This window comes from Aethina tumida, chromosome 7 (genome assembly GCF_024364675.1).
Source record: "Aethina tumida isolate Nest 87 chromosome 7, icAetTumi1.1, whole genome shotgun sequence".
In the NCBI taxonomy this organism is placed as follows: Eukaryota; Metazoa; Arthropoda; class Insecta; order Coleoptera; family Nitidulidae; genus Aethina; species Aethina tumida.
The window spans coordinates 2,464,053-2,487,009 of NC_065441.1; the positions used below are offsets into that span (position 1 = coordinate 2,464,053).

Consider the following 22,957-nt stretch of genomic DNA (forward strand, 5'->3'; position numbering starts at 1 on the left):
AAAAATTAATTTACCGCCAGGAATAAATGAGAGTCCATTCACTAAAGAACGTCTTTAACCTCTTGACCATTAATCTCATAAAAACGTGTAAAATTGAAAAGTACCGTCGAATCCCATTTTAGGAAATGTCTAAAATATTGATTTATCGAAATGTTAACCATTATATAAAATTAAAAGAAGACAATTATCAAAATTTAATTGAACTGTAACATAATTTAGAAAGTGCACACACATACACACGTTGTCTTCATTTGCCTTATTTGTACGAAAAACAAAAAATAATAATTATAGATTATTAGGCGTAAAACGTTTTTAAATAATTATCGATAATCGAGATATTGTTCGTTCCATATAAGTTATAGGAGAGCAAAAGTCGATTTTTTTGTGAAAGGGTAACAGATGAGCACTTACAACTTTAAGAGTAATGTTTTAGCAGGAATAATAACTGTATTTAATCTACTGTGAAATTAGATAGTCCTCTTAATTCGCTTCGATTTGGTAATTAATGGATTTGTAACTGTTCATTAAGTCGTCATGGTTATTAAATTGTGAGATACTGAATTATGGCCATTTTTCACTTTTATTTTTTTATAATACGGTCCCACAATTCTCTAATTAAATTCTGTTTAGCACAGCAAAGATTTAATGTTAATAATTTGATGTAAAATGTAACATCTCTTACATAATGTGACACAATATTTCATTGCATGTCAATTTGACACATATTTTTTTCTTGCAATTAAACATAACAAGGTGCTTGCTCACGTAAAAAGCAAATTTAATGATCTAGATTGTCCAAAATTTCACGTAGATTTAGATTAACTAAATTAAAAAAGTTTTTGTTCAATTTTTTTCTTAACCATGTGTAAATCAAATTGGACTTAATAAAATATTTCTGTGATTTCTTCATTCAGTTTAAACATGTAACAAGTTTTAAGTGTGTTATATGAGTTTTGTTCTTCCATTTTATTTTCACACTGATATTTATACAGAGTGATTCATCTAACTTATTCATTAAGAGTTTACGGAGAACGAAAAGGGTATTGATTTGAAATTATTATAACGATTATAACTTAACTTGAATTACTTTTTTAATTGATTTTTTCCAAAATTTCATTTCCGGTTTCTCCGGATAACTTAATTATTTTCAATGGCACTCACTGTATATTTTTGGATTTTTAAATTCTACATGTAATTACAAATAAAATGGATATTCCATGTTCTATACTTAAACTCTATAGTTTTTGAGTTATTAATATTTTTTCAAAAATTTTGACAGAAAGATGGTCTAACTAAAATGAGTGTAAAGCCGCCAATTTTGTTGCTGGAAGGGTCATTTTTGGTATACACGTTAACTAAGTACCATCGAGTAAGGGATATTATTGACAGTCCCAAATTTTATACAGGGTGTTCAATGTTTACCTTTAATTTTGTCATCTTAAAATGCCAATTAATTTCATATTTTCTTTGGAATTGCCTGAATATTTTTGAATTTTTAAACTCTACATATAATTGTAAATAAAATGACTATACCCTCTACCTAACCACAATAATTTTTGAGTTATTATTAATATTATTTTTAATTTTAACAGATTTATAGTCTAACAATAATGTTTATAAAGCCACCCATTTTGATGATAGATTTTGTTTTTGGCATACATATTAACCAAGTACCATTCTTTAAGGAACCATTATTAGTACTTTAGTATTAGTACTGAATTTGTGATGGTGTTCCGTTGAGACTTACAAAGTTATTGATGTTTGAAGATGCTCTTAATTAAAGGTAAATAACGAACACCCTGTATAAAATTTGAGAATACTATTAATGGCTTCTTATAGGATGGTTTTTGGTTAAGGTGTATACAAAAAATGAACTTTCCAGCAACATAATTGGTGGCTTTGAAGTCATTTTTGTTAGGCAATCAATTTGTCAAAATTTTTGGAAAAAAATAATAACAAAATAACTATTGAGTATAGAATATGGTACAGCCATTTTATTTGCAATAACATGAGGTATAAAAAACCTAAAATATACAGGATGTTCCATTGAAAATAACATAGTTTATGTCACTTCCGGTAAAACCGGAAATGAAATTTAGTTCAAAGTAAACTAGAAAAGTAGTTCAAGTCAAGTTTGAGATTTTAAATGAATATTTTGTCCATTTTCCATAAACTTCTAATGAATAAGTATCCTAGTAAAATGATCATTTGAATCTGTCTCTAAAGTAATTAACTTCTCATGTAGTAGAAAAATATTTTATTCGTTTCAAAACATCCTAAGATTGATAAATTTTCCTTTAAAAAAAACTTAATTCATAATCTTCACGCCTTTAAAAATTATTCAAATCGCATGTCACACTAAATTTATTTCCTTGGCGTGTAGAAATGAAATTAAAATAGCTGTTACACTTTTTCGACTTGTCGGATTGCTGATTTCGTAGTTTCTTCACGTTACATATTGTCCGGGTCCGTTCCGCCTCCGTCCATCCATCCGTCCATCCATCTTCGAGCCGTACCCGAGATCGGCGTAATAAAGAAGGGTTGGGCCATATCTCTAGATACTGGAATTGTGTAGCAGTCCGTGGGTCCGTTCACCGTTTGTCGAAAGTACAAATGGACGACGTCCGCAACTGAAACTGTTAATTTGTGCCGGACCGTCAACCTAAACGTACACACGAGACACGCGAAAATGGTGAGTACTGAACACGCGCCAACTTTTTCTCGGTGGTTCGAGTGATGCTGGATCGAGAGTGATATTAGTGATGAATTTTTGTGGATTCGTGGATTTTTCGTGTTTCGAATTAATTTATCTTTTTCCTAATGATTTCTTATTTTGTACATTCTAATTTTGTGTTGTTTTAAAATTGTGGTTTACTTAGAAAGTGTTTCTAATGTTGGTTTTTCTTAGAATTCAATTATTTGTTGATGGAATCTAATAAATGAGAACTTATAATCACTTTTTTTTGTTCTCAAACGAAAAAGAAACTTTCAGTTTTAAAATTTTAAATAATTATATTAATATTTGATTTATAATTTGTTCTAGTTTCCTTTGTTTTATTGTTATTATTTTTTAATATCTACAATTAATATACATATTTTATAATTTTTTTCTAATATAATTTAATTTTTTTATTAGAAATTAAATATTTCTTTTTGTTTGACTTATTCACTTTTCTTCACAAACGAAGTAAATATATTTAAAATTTTAAATAATTAATTAATTAATTATTAATATTAATATTTGATTTAGGAAAATTATTTAGGTTTTATTTTAATTCTCTTCGTTTTATTTTTTTAAAAATCTGTAATTAGTATAGTAAATATTTTATACAATTTTCAAATATAATTAATTTATTTTATAAGATTTTAGTTATTTATTTATTTACTTTAATTGTTGTATTCACTTTTTTTCACAAATGAAGTAAATAGAAGAAACTTTCAGATTTAAAATATTAAATAATTATTTTATTAATTATTAATATTAATATTTGATTTAGGAAAATTATTTTGATTTTATTCTAGTTTCCTTTGTTTTATTTTTAAAAAAAAACTGTAATTAGTATAAATATTTTATACAATTTTTAAATATAATTAATTTATATTATTAGAATTTTTTTTTTTTCACTTTAATTGTGTACTCATTTTTTTACAAACGAAGTAAATTGAGGAAACTTTCAGATTTAAAATTTTAAATAATTATTTTATTAATTATTAATATTAATATTTGATTTAGGAAAATTATTTATATTTTATTCTAGTTCTCTTTGTTTTATTTTTTAAACAATCTGTATTTAGTATTGTAAATAAAATAAATATTAAATATTGTATACATTTTTTAAATATAATTAATTTATTTTATAGAATTTAAATATTTTTCAATTGTATTCTCTTTTTTTTACGGAGTAAATAAAGGAAACTTTCAAATTTAAAATATTAAATAATTAATTTATTAATTATTAATATTAATATTTGATTTAGGAAAATTATTTTGATTTTATTCTAGTTTCCTTTGTTTTAATTTTTTAAAAATCTGTAATTAGTATAAATATTTTATACAAGTTTTAAATATAATTAATTTATTTTATTAGAATTTTTTTTTCACTTTAATTGTGTACTCATTTTTTTACAAACGAAGTAAATGGAGAAAACTTTTGGATTTAAAATTTTAAATAATTATTTTATTAATTATTAATATTAATATTTGATTTAGGAAAATTATTTATATTTTATTCTAGTTCCTTTTGTTTTATTTTTAAAAAAATCTGTAATTAGTATAAATATTGTATACATTTTTTAAATATAATTAATTTGTTTTTTAGATTTTAAATATTTTTCAATTGTTGTATTCACTTTTTTTACAATCGAAGTAAATTGAGGAAACTTTCAGATTTAAAATTTTAAATAATTATTTTATTAATTATTAATATAAATATTTGATTTAGGATTTTATTCTAATTCCCATTATTTTATTTTATATATGTATAAATATTTTATATACTTTTTAAAATAATACATTTATTTAATTAGATTTTTTTCACTTCAATTCTTGTAATCATTTTTTTATCCATAAAAGGAATAAATAAATGAAACTCTGATTTAAAATTTTAAATAATTATTTTAATTACACATAATATTAGTATTTTATTGAGGAAAAAATATATAATTACCCCCGTTTTGTTTAAAATTTACTATTTCTCACATTTTTAAAAATATCTATAAGTAGTATAGGTATTTTACAAAATTTTTAAAATAATATATTTTAATTCGTTTTATTAAAATTTAAAAATCTCTGATTTCACTTAATTAATTAGTTTTTTATAATTATACATTTTATAATCTTATAACCAATATTATATAATATTTTATTCATAACTATAATTAATCTTCATTTTTGTAGTATTGCTAAGGTCACTAAAAATATATCTTTTAATGGCTAACTGAAGAAACTTTTGGAAACTCCCCTGTTAAATTTAAATAACAATAATATTTAATACATTCAACTTTTCCTTGTTTCTCTTTCATTATAATTTTTTAGACGAAAAACCAAACACAACAATACAAAGTAATAAATAATACTTTGTCGTTAATGCAGATCGAGTTTTCATTTTAGAAATCGCCGTAAAACCACCGAACAGACAATAAACTTCACATACACGTTTATATCACTTCTTCATATATCAACAATGAACTGAATCATGTCAAATATGACAGTAAAAGCTTGCGGTTTTTTAGTCATTAAATAATTAGAACGTCGAGTCGAATGATTGTGAAAGCAAGATGGTCGGAAATTGAATCATTATTTTAAAATTTTTGACAGTTAACATCACCAAACTTTGTACCATGAACAAATGATTAAATAAGAGTAAAAGTTTTAGTCACATTTTAAATTGTCCGACTTATAGAAAGCCCAAACACAATAAACTAATTTACTAATTTGATCTTAAAAAGCATCTGCTTTTAAATAAATACAAGTGTTAATGAACTATATTTCTAAATCTGTCGATTTTGCTTATTTTTCGCCAATTTAGTTCATTATACAGAAGTAATTACCGGTAAATAACAATATTATCGATTGACCGTATTCAGTTAATATCAACTTTCTTCTGGTTTTGGTTTGTTTTTGGTCTAAGGGAAAATCTAATTATTTGAATGTATAAATTATTTAAGTTCTTGATTTCCAAAGTGTATTTTGTATATTAAATATAAAAAAGTATTTTTATCGCCTTATAAGTAGATAAGTTTGTAAGATTTCCCCAAGAATCTTGATATTGCAATTTACGTCGTTCTAATCAAGTTCTCTTAAGCCAATTAACCTAATATTTATAAATATGACTCCTCGTATTTCACGCTGCAATTTATTTAATGCCACCTAGTTACAACTACAAAGTGAAACGGAATTTACACTAAATTACAGTAATTTTAATTTACACCTAATAATACTCCCATTATTCACAGAATCCTCTGTTATCAACAACTACAATTACACCTATTGTAAATTCTTTTGTTAACACTTTCACTGCTGAAAAACACATAAACAAACAGCAAAAAATAAACCCTTTTGTTTTTGTGCTTGATACATATCAAAGAGAGAAGTGAGGAAACTTGAAAATTAATCGATCTGATTGTGAACATCGTTAATTTCTGCGCTAGCAGGAAGCGGAAACGATTTATAATAATAAGTCATCAAGTTTAAATGACACATTTCATTTACACATAAATTCTTCAAATCGATTTTAGGGCAATTTGTTAATTAAAATCCTGATTGTTATACAACCAATCCATAAATGAATCACACAAAAACGATTTATGTATAAGCTTCCTACACAGCCATAATATCTGTTTCACTTTCACTTTAAAAGATGCAAAATTTTAATCGCCTGAACTAGTCCGTATGTTAGAAAGTATCGGCAATTTTTCCACCGATATGATTTTCATGTTTTGAAATGTGTAACGTCGCTTACGATGAAAGTAGATTTAAGTAATTATCGATGATGTTGATGGTGTTTAATTCGCACCAGGAAATATTCCAATTCGAGGTTTATGATTAGGATGAGTCTCACTTTTACTCCACTCTACGTGTGTGGTAAATGATATTTAATTAATATATTTTCATGGAAATTGTTATTTAATTGAAACTGTACAATTATAAAGTTTTAATTTAATTACAACATAGAAAGTAAATTCTTGACAATGCTTCGGTTATGTGTCAAGTATTCAACTATAAGTTATTGTGTCGTCAATTCAATTATGTGCTTTTGTTCCAGAAACCTTTCTTCATAATTTCTCTGTTCCTTCTGGGTACTTGTACGGTGAATGCCGAGAAAAAGATCAGCTTGGAGGACATAGAACGTGACAATCTCCGCAACGAAAACCGCCCAGCACCACCATCGACAGCAGTTAAATCACCAACACAATACGGCTTCGTACCCACCAAAACGATACACGATTACGCTCAAAAGGGCCCCAAAAATCAATACGTCCAACCCCAATATGTACCAACACAACAATACACTGAGGCCCAATATGTACCCACACAACAGTACTACACCACTCAGTACCAACCCCAAACCGACCAATATCAACAGTACGAAAATGTGCAGTACGTAACGGACAACAGCATCGCCCAAAAGCCCCAACAGTACGTCTACTTGCAACAGTACCCCTCACCAAGCAGTTCGGTACAACACATCGTCGACACCAAAGGGCAGTTGCAGTACATCATGTACATCCCGTCTTACGTAGCCGACCAGTCCCAAACCTACGAAAACGTCGTGTACCAACCACAACAAACGCAACAGGAGGAAGCAGTACAGTACACCGTTCCGGAATACACCCAGCAAAAGCAAGTCGAAGTTGCAGTACAACCTAAAATCCAGTACCAAGGGTCGAACACTCAGTACGTGCAGCCACGCGAGCCTAAGAGCTTGTTGGATTCTTACGTGCCCTCGATTCTACAGATCCAGTACTACAAACAGCAGCAACAAGGTTTGACTAATTCCTTGGCGCAGCAAAGGAAGGTTTCGCAGCCGGTGACCGGGAAAACCGACTACGTTAAGAGCTACAGAGCCCAAAACAGCTACAGGCAACACAGATCCAGATCTTAAAATGTGCTTGGGGTCGTTTTTTTTTTAATATTTTATGTAAATAGTTGATTATTGTTATTGGAATTACGCCAAGGAGTTATTCTATATTAGCTTTGGCCAGTTGCTCTGTTATTATGTACTTTAATATTTATTTTTTTAGAAACTTTTTTATTTTTTTATAAATAAAGGAACTACTAAGGTTTGCTAGTTTTTTCATTATTTATTACTGACAATGTTATTATCGGATTTCAGAACAATACAGCCTAAATCCCTCTAATCCAAACCTATTTATTTCATATAGTTTAACTTTATTGTCATCAGGATGAAACGTTTTAATTATGTATATAGTAAATTAAACAGTTATCTTCTATTTGATACAAGGACAAGGTTTTCTTTGTATGGTTTCACCACAGGGTTTACCATTTTTTGGTTGCACCAAGACAAATCTTTGTCTAACAGACAATTCTTTAGAACAATTTGAATCGCACAAAGACCAAGAAGTCCATGACGATAACAAACAATCTACAGTTTCATTTTTGGGTTCATCTGCTACTTTGTTGCAATTAATAAAACATTTTTTTGACTTAATCAATTTCTTAGGACAAGTTCTTCCACCTGGCGAAGGATGAACCTACAATTACAAACATTTTTATAAGGCAAAATTGGCAATTTTTAAACATTACTTTGATGCTCCTGGTTTTGATCTTTTTCCCAGCTCCACAGATATGTTTAGAAATGCAAGGTCCAAATTTCGACCAAGATGATACAACACAATCGGTTACAGTTATGTTTCTTGTCACAATACGTTTCTCAATTCCACGTGCTGGTCCATGTGATATGTTTTTTGAAGTTTCTACAAAATACACAGAATCCTGTTATTTATTTCTATTACATCACATCATTACATTTTACCAAAATAATATTATCTTTATTAACAACTATATAAAAATAAGAGAGAACGAAATAAACAATAAGATGATTTGATGATGATTATTATCATTTAATTTTTATTACCTAGAGATTCATTTTTTATAATAATAACACCTGAAATAACAAACATAAATCGACAGAAGAAATGGGTGAAAAAACATACTTACCATGTGGCATATCATTTTGAATACTATATGAAAGTACTCCTGAAATGCTCACATCTAATTCTTTCCTTTTTGCGTTGTAGTTAGCCAATAATTCTTCTAAAATTTCAAACGATTAAGAAATATTATTAGAGAATTTACATAAATCGTACTTTGATATTTTGCACAGAGTTTTTGACATTGTTCCAAAGTGTTGAAGTTATTCAAATTGCCTTCGCATCCGCTGTAACTGAAAATCTCACATTCTCCTCGAATATTATTGAAGTACCATCTGTCATAATTACTCTTGCAAGCTCCGACATCCATTGGTAACCTACATACCGAATCTACAATTTATAGAATTATAAAAATGATATTAGATAAGATTCGATAATTAACCATTTAGTTTGATTTCAACTTTAGGACAAGCAGGTTCGACACATTCGACGGTCTCCTTAATTCTTTGTCCCATACAAGGATCCTCCTCGTCCAACTCATCCCCTTCATCAACCACCCCAATTTTTTTGTAAAACGGCCAATAAATCGTATCCTTTTTGCTGTACTCGAACGACAACCTATATCGTTCCTTGTAACCTTTACCACAAGTAGCCGAACAAGGCGACCAATCACTCCAAGGTCTATTAGGACAGTTTTCCGGCACTTCGTCCTCGTAATCCTCGCACTTCCCCTCGCCGTAACACTCCAAATTCTGCTGCAGAATTGGCGGCTTAACCTTACCGGACATGCAAGTCTTGGCAGCTAATCTGTTCTTGAACTTTCTGTCCCTAGTTTTGGTGCCTTTTCCGCATGACACGCTGCAACTCGACCATTCGGACCAAGAACCCAGTTCGCACAAAGGATTCGGTATGTCCCTGTTCGGTTTCCTAGGACAGTACACTTGTACAGCTTCGCAATTGGCTCTGACCGTCAGTTTTTTGTGGCACAGGTATTTGCTCTCTTCGTTCTTGTATTTTCTTTGTTTGTACTTGACTCCACGGCCGCAAGTTGCTGAGCAGGGCGACCAGTCGGACCAATCCCCCGTTTCGCATTTCTCGCTGTTGTCGTCGACCTCTTCGAAGTCGGTGTGGTCGCAGGTTTTCTCGTACAGGCGCTGGCGGGACAGGGTTAATTTGGCGAAGGGTTTCATTTCGGATTTTTTAGGGTCAAAGAAAGGGGATCTGGGGTCCATATTACTTGATGATTTTATCTTACGTATTGGTTGCATTGGAACTGTTGGCTGATCTGGAGACTAAAAACCACTCAAATGTGTAAACTAAGAATTTAAATGGAGATGGAAGAGTTTTACCAAGTATGATACTCCATCATCTGTCCCAATATCCCATGGATACAAGTTCAAAACTTTCGACTCAATCCAAGTGCAGTTACGAAGACACAACTCCAAACTGGAGACTCCGACGATCCAGTCTGGAGAAGGGTCGATCATCGAAACCATGGACATCAAATGATGCTTGTTGTCTACTCTAAATACTGCGAATGTTTTTCCTGTGATGTTTGGGTAACTTATTCCTCTTGCTTTGATAATTGTTCTTATATGATCACTCTATAACAGCAACAAAATTAATAAGGTTTAATTAATTAATTAACGTTGGAAATGGTACCTTTGCTTTAAGTTCACTTTCGAGCATCCTCGTGTTACCAAGTTCACCAAGTTGTCTTAATCCTTCGCTGGCAAAATCACCATAGCTCCAAAATGTGTAATTTGTAGTATGTGACGCTCCGATTATGTCACTAAACCTTGTCAGTCATCCATTTGTTGGAAAATCCTTTGGATGAGTGTTCCTCGACCAAAGTCCTTCGAATGTTAACTAGAAAAAACACCCACAATTAATACAGAATACAAAAACAACAAATAAAAGTGTCTTACCTCGTACTTCGCTTCATCGCAGGTGCAACAATGTCGCAGGATTTTCGGTTGTGAGTCGTCCGAATCAGGAGACTCCTCGCAAATGATCTTCGTCAAGCTCGCATCCTCGCTGAACCACATATCCACGGATTCGACAACGGTGGCACGGAATTTAATGCAGCCACTTCCCTTGGCCGGTGCCAACCACAACACCTAAAAAAGTTCATGGTTCGCATTATCCTTTATCCGACTAATCTGGAACGTTGAATGGAAAAAGTTTTCGTTCGAATAATAACAAATGGAGCAAAATCAAGTTCCAGTTCATTTCCAGAGGGAATAGATTAACCTTTAGCACATGCGATCCCGGATTTAATGCAGAAGGTTTCCTTAAAAATAGTAGAGATGTCGGATTTTATTAGAGGAGAAATAAATCGTGAATTTTTGCATTGGCCGGTGCTGTCAATGGGGAAAAATTACCTTCGCACAGTTTGTAAAAATATCAGCTGCAGTTTTTTATTTAAAATGCTGTTTTTGGGAGTAAAATTCCTTGTTAATTTGTCTACTAATTTGTTGATAAATAAAGACTTACTAGTATTTACATTAAAATATTTAACTTTTACTTTTTTAGTGGGTTAAATGATAATCTAAACAAAACAAATAACCCACAACTATTTTTGGAGACATTTCTTTCATATTGCTTCAATTAAGTTTGAGTCTGTAAGAAGTATTCTTAAGAAATCTCAGTAAAAATTGAGATTTTTCTCAACGGTGTGTCAAGACGTTCGATTTTATTCCTACTTATCCTTTTGCCTTGATTCGTATGCAATTACGATTCCATTCTCCGAACCGTAATATTAAAATACCGGTCACTAAAAGTATATACCTGCAAGATTTACATTTCCTTCCAATTGTCCTTTTTTTGAAGGATCTCAATGAAAGTGTGAAATTTCTCGGATTCGATAAATGGCTGTAAAAGAAAGTGGAGCTGTGATAAAGGATAGGATATTTCCATTGTGACTTGACGTCCATTGTTACAAGTTAGTCTTTTTTAGGTTTTTCAGCCAGTTAATTAATGACTTGGACGTTGTTAACCATTCATCAAATATGTTATTTATAAAAAGTATTTCGGTTAACTTTTAACAATAACTTACATCAATTTCCTACTGTTGGACGCCTGTTGTGACAGACTGAAAGAGTTTACGGATGGAAACTCGAATACATTCTAAAATTGGAGTCTCGCAGAAGTTTGACAAGTGAAGCAAAAATAAACGGCGTGTGTGTTCGATAAAACTAAGCTAATTTCTCATATCCAATTTACCTGGATCTCGCTTTTGAGCTGTGAATCGGTCTCAATGATGGCGTTCGAACAAAGCTTGCTGAACTGGGTTAAAGAGTCACCGTACAATTGCAATGTGCCTATCGACGGTTCCTCCTTCTCTAATTGATCGTTCACCGTCGACAGGATGAAGTGCCTGAACTTGTGCTGGTGCTGTTCTTTGCCGCTACCCCGCAAATACACTGCAACAACAAATTCCATTTAATCCCCTGAAAAAGTTTCAAGATTTATCACGGCAACACAATTAACCAGTCAAAATTCCATCCATCCAACCCTCATGAGAGACAATCCTTAATAATAAAAAGTGCCCGGATGCTTAATCCCGCCAGGATTAATAACAACGTATTTATTTTTGAACTTCCAACCAGCTAGAGAAACGTCACAGACACACGTTTTGAATATGCAACTGTGACTGTCACAAAACACAACACGGATAAGATTTATCGTTTTGCTCGAATTAATGACGGTTTAATTCTGGACAATGTACGAACCTGCTGCTGCTGATGAATTCTCGGGATTTTCAACGTTAAATGTTTGTCTAATTCAGAACTATGCACTGGCTGCAAATAATTTATCATCTATCGTGTATTAATCTAAAGTATTCGTGTTGTTTTGTTACGGTTATTAAGAGATTAAACTAACAACCAACTGATGTTGTTCTTATTTGTGTAATAACAGTGGGTTCAGCAGGAATTGGCTTAAAATGGAATGAGAATAAGGGTTTCGGAAAGCTTTAAAAGTTTATACAACGACCCAGCTTAATATTTATTTTGAGGTTTATGAGGTAGAGAAGAGATGTTAATAGTCACAAAGGAAACCTTTCTTTTTTTACTCTTGACATTCGTATACACATGCAATAAAAGTTTAAGCTTATTTTATGTAAATACATATAAATTACTTCTAGTTATTTCATTTTACCGTACTGATAACTGTCTCTTGTATCAATATTATTGTGTTTTACGATAGACCGACCTCATTCAACTTTGTAAGAAACCAGTCAAGCACTAGAAGAGCTTTAAGATGACTTAAGGCAAACTAAACTAGCTGAGAGGTTTAGTGTTTCCCAAACTGTCATTAGTTGGTTGTGGAGGTGCCATAACATTTCATGTTATGCTAAAAATCAGTGACTGTTGATAAACTACACTGCTTCAAAAATTTGAGACACGACATCAATAATAATTGATATTTATTTAAAAATAGGTTTTTAATTATAATTGTTACAAAAAATCTATAAAAATATTGTTTTTCCATAAAAAAAATTTAACTTAATATGGGGTATTCCCAACTCTACTACTATTGACTGCCTCATATCTTCATACTCAAAATCAGGGTTCCAACTCCATTTTGATCCAAATTTTCTCAAGTTTCGGGTAGAAAACATTCCACATCCCCCAAGTTATTCGGATGGTTAGGATGGTACTTTAAACGTCTCCCAATAATATTCTAGATAAGTTACATTGGATTAAGGTCTGACCTACCAGCTGGTTAGGCCATAGCATTAATTCCAACATCAGCAAGATAATTTCGGATAACAAGGGCTGTGTGTATCGTACATTATCCTGCATTAGAAAAAAAATTGGACCTATAAAAAGAACATAACTCCAGTAATAAGGTTCCCATTATTTATCACCTCCAAATCAGTACGTGCTGTTAATGAAATGCCTCCCCACACCATCTATGTTTTACCAAAAGAATATTAAATTTGAACATCTTCTTCTTCGTGTTAGAATTTCTTTGTCACTGAGTACATTTATGGTATATATTAAATTTAACAAATCTTTAAATATTCTCAATTTAATTTGGCTTCAATATTATTAAATTGTGTATTGTATATTTTAAAATAAAAATATCCCAATAAAATGAATATCTTTTAATAAAACATTGAAGTGAAAAAAAATTGGGGTTTGTGTTGTATCAAATCGATTAAACCCGGTCTAATTAAAGTGGATTCAACAATTGAACAACTTCTGAACTATATATTTATCGTGTGGAGCCTTATTGATACCCTAATGGATCCTCCGCTCCTTCTTTCCCCAATCCTAACGTATTAACGTTTGTCACAATACCCCCAATTACTTCAATATAATTAATCGACCAAAATTTATACATTTCATCCATTTCCAGGACCCGGTTAATGAAAAATGGAAAATGTCCATTAAATTAAATCGTCTGGTCGGCGTCGTAATGAAATTTATAAAATCGCCGTTAAACCCGTTGTTATTTGATAAACAGTGTGTCGCATTTGCATTTTAACGGCGTTATCTCTGCCACGAGTGGATTTAATGTTTTTTAAGTAGCCAAAAGCTTTTATCCTAACACATTTTGTGGCCGATTGTATAAGTAAAACAATGAAGGAGACGCTAAACAAACCATACCCTGTTTACATCCTTCTCAAACTGTATTTTTTATCAACCGTCAACACACTGTTACCACCGCAAAAAGAAATTCTAATCTTATTTATAAAAATCGAGCCGGAAATAATAGAAATAATTTATTTGGGTAATTGAAAACAGAAGCTTCGATGAAATAAAACGCAGGCAAATAATATAGCTTTAATGAACAACAGAACTATTGATTTAGAGTATAAGTTGAAACCTTTTAAGTGCACAGACTATTCGTATTAAATTTCTTCCGGCTCGTCCACACTAATAAACATAATTTTAATGCTATTCTCATTTTGTTTTTCGATTAATTAAAAATTTCAATTATGCAACGTAACTTTAAATGAATAAGTTTCACGTCATTTTATTGTTGGTGCTCTCAAAAGTTTATAATAAACTAGAATTTTACATTTACGACCTCGACAATATAAGTTTTAGTGACTTTAAATAAGTTTCGCTAGCGGAATTTTATTCTGAAAAGCTATTTGCAAACTCATTTCGTTCAATCATATTCAAATTGCATAATTTCGTACAAATTGTTATTATTTTTATGTAAAATTTTATTAATTTATACATAGAATAGTAGTTATTAAACGTTAATTAAATATTATCATCATAAATATTTTATTTCATATGAATTGTCAAAATAACATGTTTTATACTTTAATCTATAAAATGTTAAACTAGCAACTTTAATTTTGAAAGGAATTTTTGTTGACCGGATAAATAATGTTTGTATTTAAAATAATTATGTTAGTTACAAATCAAAAAACTCAATCTTCTGCTGTTAAAACGTAAAGCAACTCTTTAATAAACTCTAATTAATCTCTACAAAATCCAGAAAAATTTTTAGTTTTACATAATACATCATAGTAAACTGAATTAATATAGTACCTCGTGGAAAAAAATTACTTTCCGAATTAAAATCACGGATTATATCATTCTTTCAATCCGATGAGGGAAAAATCAATATCACTTGATTGTAACCCACGTTATACAACAATTTTGAGGATTTGGTAATGTTGAAAAGGAAAAAATAAAACTGGACGAGCAAGAAAAATCAATAGGTTTCAGGATAAACAAATTTTATCCTACTCCAAACAGATCCTTTCCTGAATTTCAGCAAAATAAAAGGTCTATTTGAAACACAATTTGGAATTAATGTTTCTACAAGAACCGTAAGAGATTACTACAAGATGAAATCAAGTTTAATTTGGTTAGAAGTGATGGAATTTTATTTATAAGGTGAAAAATTTAACCCAAAGTTTACCATACTCACTGTTAAACACGGTGACAGAAATGTATGGTATGGGGCTTCTTTTAGAGATTTGGAATGGGCCTTTGAATAAAGGGTATGTTTTATGTATAAAGAAATATTGAGGAACAACATGGTTCCGTATTCAGATAAAAATTTGCCACTAAAGCTTTATTTTCAGCAAGATAATGAATGAAGCACACTTCAAAATATTTGAAGCAGTGGCTTTTAAGGGAAAAAATTAATGTTATGATCTTGCCATGTCAATTTCCTGATCTAAACTCCACTGAAAACTTATGAGAGATAGTGAACAATAATATAAGACACACAGAGTACAGTAATCAGTAAGATTTATTCACGGTTCTGCAGAAGTCCTGTCAAAATATGGATCCAATGATTATTGACCACCTGATGCTTTCCATGAAAAAAAGGTATTTTGAAGTTATTCATAATAATGGGAAATTTACAATGTATTAGTGTAGAATCTAAAGAATCTAAAGAATCTAAAGAATCTAAAGAATCTAAAGAATCTAAAGAATCTAAAGAATCTAAAGAATCTAAAGAATCTAAAGAATCTAAAGAATCTAAAGAATCTAAAGAATCTAAAGAATCTAAAGAATCTAAAGAATCTAAAGAATCTAAAGAATCTAAAGAATCTAAAGAATCTAAAGAATCTAAAGAATCTAAAGAATCTAAAGAATCTAAAGAATCTAAAGAATCTAAAGAATCTAAAGAATCTAAAGAATCTAAAGAATCTAAAGAATCTAAAGAATCTAAAGAATCTAAAGAATCTAAAGAATCTAAAGAATCTAAAGAATCTAAAGAATCTAAAGAATCTAAAGAATCTAAAGAATCTAAAGAATCTAAAGAATCTAAAGAATCTAAAGAATCTAAAGAATCTAAAGAATCTAAAGAATCTAAAGAATCTAAAGAATCTAAAGAATCTAAAGAATCTAAAGAATCTAAAGAATCTAAAGAATCTAAAGAATCTAAAGAATCTAAAGAATCTAAAGAATCTAAAGAATCTAAAGAATCTAAAGAATCTAAAGAATCTAAAGAATCTAAAGAATCTAAAGAATCTAAAGAATCTAAAGAATCTAAAGAATCTAAATCTTAAATTTATAAAGGGAAGTTAATGTTCAATATACATTTTTTAACGTAATAATAGGACAAAAATTATTTGAATTTTAAAAAAGTTGGTCTACACAAATGAAACTGAAAAGTAGGACATTTAGACAAATCTACTGTGGTTGAACATACACTGTTAGATGGAAATATCAACATAAAATTCCAAGAAATACAACTGCTTGTCTCCACAAGATCACATTAAAATGACTAGAGGAATAATAGAAAAAAATATATTACATGTACTGAAATCTATTTCAAATAGTGAAGTTGCTATAATTATGTCCATTATTGTAGATACTTGTTGCACGCTGGACAATACAGTCCACGACATAGAGGACATTAACCGGATTATATTAAGGGCGAAGCTTAATTCACATGTAGATTATTAATTAGGGGTCTAAGTTCATTAAGCTAAAGCGCGAAATTCGCATTATTCCCCTCACACAGTTTATCGCGACAATTGTCAAACTTCCCCAATTTATTAACCCCATTTAATCGTTTTATATTATTTGTTCTATCTACGGTTCATGTACCGCCATTATTCGCAAAATAGAACATGCATTTCCACTGAAACGGAACGGAAAAATAAAATAAATAAAAATAAAAAAGGACGAGACCAGTTGAAAATTGCAATTGCAACTAATAGGTGAATGTTAATTAAACTCTTGAAGCGCACTAACAGCGGGTGGTTTACATTGTGGTCGGATCCATCAATGTATTGCTGAAAATTGATTTCAATAACAAGAGCACATAGCCCGCAACCCCCTACGTTGGAATGCGTTAACGCTAAGTTAATTAAGTGCCGTGTGAATTTATCGAATTTCTACGGCGCAATTAATGCGAGCAAACAATTTAAAATCGGCGACGTGGTGATTGATAAAATGTTTCCGGATTTGCGGTGTTATTTGTTCGGGGCGTACGGTGCGATTCCGTGGCCGGCTGATGCGGTTCGATGTTTGCGGAACGCCCGATCCATTATGGTGTCATAATTGATCAAAACCGTGTACAACTACCAGTGTAAACAACGTTCACGGCTCAGGATTATCGAATTAATATATTATCGGATTATCAAAATTCTGAATTTGTTCAATGTGTTCGTGGTTTAACAATGTTTATCGCTGAAAATTGCCCAAAGGATCTGTTTATTAATTAAAATTTAACACAACTTTGAATTTACCCATATGAGGAAGAGATGTCAGATAAAAACCAAGGAAAACAGAGATAAGTTGATATGATTTAAATTATACTAAAAACATTTTAAACAAAATTTAAATTAATACTTATTTTAAGAACCTGATGTACAAGAAAATTGTGTTAAAATATTCTTAAATAAATTCACATTCTTTTCAAAATTAAATTTCATTATTACCAAATATTTTCGAAACAATAATGAGTGGAAAAATATTTATAGGAAACAATTTCCACTAATTTTTAAATTAATTCCAATTTTTAAAAACTGAGATAAAAGTAGAAAAAGTATTATAATTAACAAATTAATATTATTAATAATATTAGTGAGAAATATTTATAGAAAATTTCACCTTGCAAATAGGTTTAGATAGATAAACAATCAATTAATTTTTAAATAATATTATACTTAATTGTTAAGTACTTAAGAAATTGAGATTCAAGGAGTAATTATTTAATAAAATGTTATTTTATAAATATTATACATAATCTTTAAGTACTTCAAAATACTTAAAAAAAATAGTGAAAAATATTTATAGAAAACATTATCTTACAAAGTAATTTAGTCAGAAAAGTATTCAATTAATTTCTAAATTAACACTTGTTTTAAAAAAATGAGATTCAAGAAGTTTATATTTAATAAAATTTTAATATATTAATTTTATACCTGAATTTTAAGTACGTTAAAATGCTTTAAACAAACAAATAGTGAAAAAAGTTTATATAAAACAGTACACAACAAATAAATTTAGACAGAAAAGTAATCAATTAATTTTCAAATTAATACTTGTTTTAAGAAATTGAGTTTCAAAAAATTTATTTTTAATAAAATGTTATTATATTAATATTAAACTTTATTTTTAAATACTTTAAAATACTTTAAAGAGAAAATAGTGAAAAATGTTTATAAAAAACAGTATCTTACAAATAAATTTAGATAGATAAGTTATAAATTATTTTTTAAATTTACATTTGTTTTAAGAAATTGAGATTCAAGAAATTAATATTTAATAAAATGTTGTTATATTAACATTATACTTGATTTTAAAAATACTATAAAATACTTTAAACAAAACAATAATAAAAAATATCTTATCTTACAAATAGGTTCAGATAGATAAATAATCAATTATATTTTAAATTAATATTTGTATTAAGAAATTGAAATTAGATATTATTATAATAATATTATACATAATTAGAAATATTTTAAACAAAAAAAATAGCGAGAATTTTTTAGAATATTTTATCTTACAAATAGATTTAGACAGATAAAAAATTTATTTTCTGAAAAACAAATTGATAAAATTATGCTGAAACCAAAGTTTTATATTTAATTATTCATAAACATTTTATCAAACATAATAATATTGTAATATTCTAAAAGTCTGCTTTTTATTATTGTATAATAAGAACATTTTTATGTATTTTTAAAACAATTTTATGATCAAACATAAATAATAAAGTTATAATATGATTAAAACGATTTTAGTGAGTTCTTTGATAAAAACGTATGTGTTCTTTAACACGACGTCCGTGCATCTCAAATAAATCATTGAATTCGCTTTAATTAAGCTGCAGAATCGATCAACACCCCGAAGTGGAATAGATGAAAGTAATCCGCGAATCCATTTGTATGAATCCCATCGTCAATTAAAAGTTCAATTTGCAATTACCTGTGTATTGTTCGCCCGGAACGTAAGAGTCCGGATTTCCGGATATTTCGATCCGGTATCGATCGGCGTCGTCCTTGCATCTCGGCGACGTCACCCCCTCCGGTATCATGTCGCATCTTATTTCTATGTTGCAGGTCACTTGGCTGAACAACAGCCCGTAAGCGATTATTAACGATTTCAATCTCGAAATCATCGCCGATCTGGAATGACACAAAACGTACAGTCATGTGAAAAATAATGGGAACGCTTGTGTGCAATAAGTTCAAATTGCCTCTGGGTTAGGGACAAAAAACTGTTGTCTGGGAGTAGCGTCAATGAGTGCCTTAATCAAAGAGAGGATCCGACTCATCGGTTATCTAGGTATTGTGTTTTTTTTGCACGCTGTATACATTAATTAGAGTAAATGTTCTAAAAAAAAACGTCTTTAAAGACCAACATGTATATTTTATGTACTGCAATTTGTATAAATATTATTGTTTTTCAAAAATAGAAGTTAATATTTTCTAAGAAAAAAAATTGGAATAAATTAATTATTGTTTTTTTTTGTACGCAGTATACATTAATTAGAATAAATGTCCTTTACAGACCAATACGTATATTTTATGTACGGCAAATTGTATAAATATTATTATTTTTCAAAAATAGGAGTTAATATTTTCTAAGAAAAAAATTGGAATAAATGAATTATGCTGTGTTTTTTTGCACGCAGTATACATTAATTTGAATAAACGTCCTTTAAAAACACCTTTAAAGACCAATATGTATATTTTATGTACTGCAATTTGTATAAATATTACTGTTTTTCAAAAATAGAAGTTAATATTTTCTAAAAAAAATTGGGATAAATGAATTATGCTGAGTTTATTTGCACGCAGTATACATTAATTTGAATAAACGTCCTTTAAAAACGCCTTTAAAGACAATATGTATATTTTATGTACTGCAATTTGTATAAATATTACTGTTTTTCAAAAATAGGAGTTAATATTTTCTAAAAAAATTGGGATAAATGAATTATGCTGAGTTTTTTTGCACGCAGTATACATTAATTTGAATAAACGTCCTTTAAAAACGCCTTTAAAGACCAATATGTATATTTTATGTACTGCAATTTGTATAAATATTACTGTTTTTCAAAATAGGAGTTAATATTTTTTAAAAAAAATTGGAATAAATGAATTATGCTGCGTTTTTTTGCACGCAGTATACATTAATTTGAATAAACGTCCTTTAAAAACACTTTTAAAGACCACTATGTATATTTTATACACTGCAATTTGTATAAATATTACTGTTTTTCAAAAATAGGAGTTAATATTTTCTAAGAAAAAAATTGGAATAAATGAATTATGCTGCGTTTTTTTGCACGCAGTATACATTAATTAGAATAAAAGTCCTTTAAAAACGCCTTTAAAGACCAATATGTATATTTTATACACTGCAATTTGTATAAATATTACTGTTTTTCAAAAATAGGAGTTAATATTTTCTAAGAAAAAAAATTGGAATAAATCAATTATTCTGTGTTTCTTTGCACGCAGTATACATTAATTAGAATAAAAGTCCTTTAAAAACGCCTTTAAAGACCAATATGTATATTTTATGTACCACAAATTGTATAAATATTACTGTTTTTCAAAAATAGGAGTTAATATTATTTAACAAAATTGGAATAAATCAATTATTCTGTATTTTTTTGCACGCAGTATACATTAATTAGAATAAAAGTCCTTTAAAAACGCCTTTAAAGACTAATATGTATATTTTATGTACCACAAATTGTATAAATATTACTGTTTTTCAAAAATAGGAGTTAATATTTTCTATGAAACAAAATTGGAATAAGTCAATTATTCTGTATTTTTTTGCACGCAGTATACATTAATTAGAATAAAAGTCCTTTAAAAACGCCTTTATAGACCAATATGTATATTTTATGTACCACAAATTGTATAAATATTACTGTTTTTCAAAAATAGGAGTTAATATTTATCTAAGGAAAAAAAATGGAATAAATCAATTATGTCTAGGTGATGCATTTTTTTTTGCACGCAGTATAGTTCCTTCTTACTCCCTTGCCCTGTCAATAAATTCAGAAGTGACCCAATTAGGGCATCTAAATCTTGATACTCGCTTCCAGAATAAATAAATTGAAATTTGTACCGCCTCCTTGAAAAATTTCAATTAAACAGATAAAGATCTTCGAATCCCCCGGCTCTAGACAATTAAACGGCCCGCTCGGTAAATAGTTGCGAACTATTTAATCCCTTTTACATAGTTGAGAGCCCGTGACAGTGGCGTGATTGTACCGTACGTTAGTTACGTACCGGAATTTAAAATCCGTGCGCCAAATCAAAGTTATTCATATGAATCTCGAATGAAACGCAACACCCTTAATTCCGATGGGAATTTAAAAACGCCATCGAACCAGAATTTAATTAACGAAAACAAGAATTCCAAATCGTTTTGTTTTTTATGATGGAGAGCACAATTTTAAATGTCCGGACAGCATTAAACAATATTGATGTGTCAAATGTATCATTTTAAAATTCAATTTCTGCCACTGTTCGCAAACAACACAAAAGGGGTTTTATCGCGAATATGATAAATAAATCGCATTGGATTTTATTAACACATAAATTCGTTTATGTTGCACAAAAGAAAATGCTCTTTCCCTCTTTCATATTTATAGGTAGGTATATTTTTACGTCGAACGGAGCACATAAAAATGTTTATTGAGCTCTCGATTTTACACCCATTTATTGCACATTATTTTTAATTAGGAGCTGGAATTTTATGTGGAAGATTAATTAAAATGAGTATTTAAAAATAAACTAAAATTAAATACTCGTTTTAATTGGAAATATGTTTATTTTGGAAAACATCATATTTATTAACACTTTTATCAATATGAATAAATCTGAACGGATTTACATTAAATTGTTTATTTGCTTATAAAAATAATTAAATGTTTCATCAACATCCAGAACTGTGACAACTGTTAATTTTATATTAAAAATATTCATTTAGATCAATTTTAAATAAAGTCTAATTACTACAATTTAGTACATATTTAAAAACTATATAATAATTATTTAATACATTTAAATTAATTGAAAAAAATAAATAAATACAACTGACTTACGTGCCGTCGCGACGCTTTTGAAAATATGCTTCGCACACCGAACCGATCGTGAGCAACGTTCGGAACGAACTGATTGTGGAGCGTCGCGACGCTAGAGTCGCGCTAGCGGGACAGAATTCAATTTCCTATGCACCCGACGGGACGGGACAAGACGGGGTCCCAACTGGATGGAGGAAATGAGTCGCTATTAGACACGGCTTTTGGATTGTTATTAATCTTTTGTTGAGGGTTTTCCTAGATGAGGGGGCGGCCAGGAAATGGACCAGCACGACGTGGATTTAATGGGGGGGACGAAGCGGATGATGAATTTTCATATGTTACTAAATGG

At 29.6% G+C, this 22,957-nt stretch overlaps 2 protein-coding genes across 2 annotated transcripts; one reads left to right on the forward strand and one right to left on the reverse strand.

Annotated features, from left to right (window-relative positions):
- Positions 1-2,553: 2,553 nt before the first annotated feature.
- On the forward strand, positions 2,554-7,783 carry LOC109597246 (uncharacterized). Its single transcript, XM_020012893.2, has 2 exons — positions 2,554-2,692; positions 6,765-7,783. The coding sequence occupies exons 1-2, from the start codon at positions 2,690-2,692 to the stop codon at positions 7,602-7,604; spliced, it is 843 nt and encodes a 280-aa protein (XP_019868452.1). The 5' UTR covers positions 2,554-2,689; the 3' UTR covers positions 7,605-7,783.
- A 6-nt stretch (positions 7,784-7,789) lies between these two features.
- LOC109597240 (spondin-1-like) lies at positions 7,790-22,957 on the reverse strand. The gene is given in 12 exon segments (XM_049970059.1): positions 7,790-8,214; positions 8,267-8,436; positions 8,598-8,627; positions 8,681-8,776; positions 8,830-9,003; positions 9,056-9,905; positions 9,963-10,217; positions 10,276-10,482; positions 10,542-10,733; positions 11,839-12,038; positions 19,485-19,684; positions 22,630-22,957. Coding segments are annotated over 11 exon segments (2,631 nt in total). The 5' UTR covers positions 19,678-19,684; positions 22,630-22,957; the 3' UTR covers positions 7,790-7,950.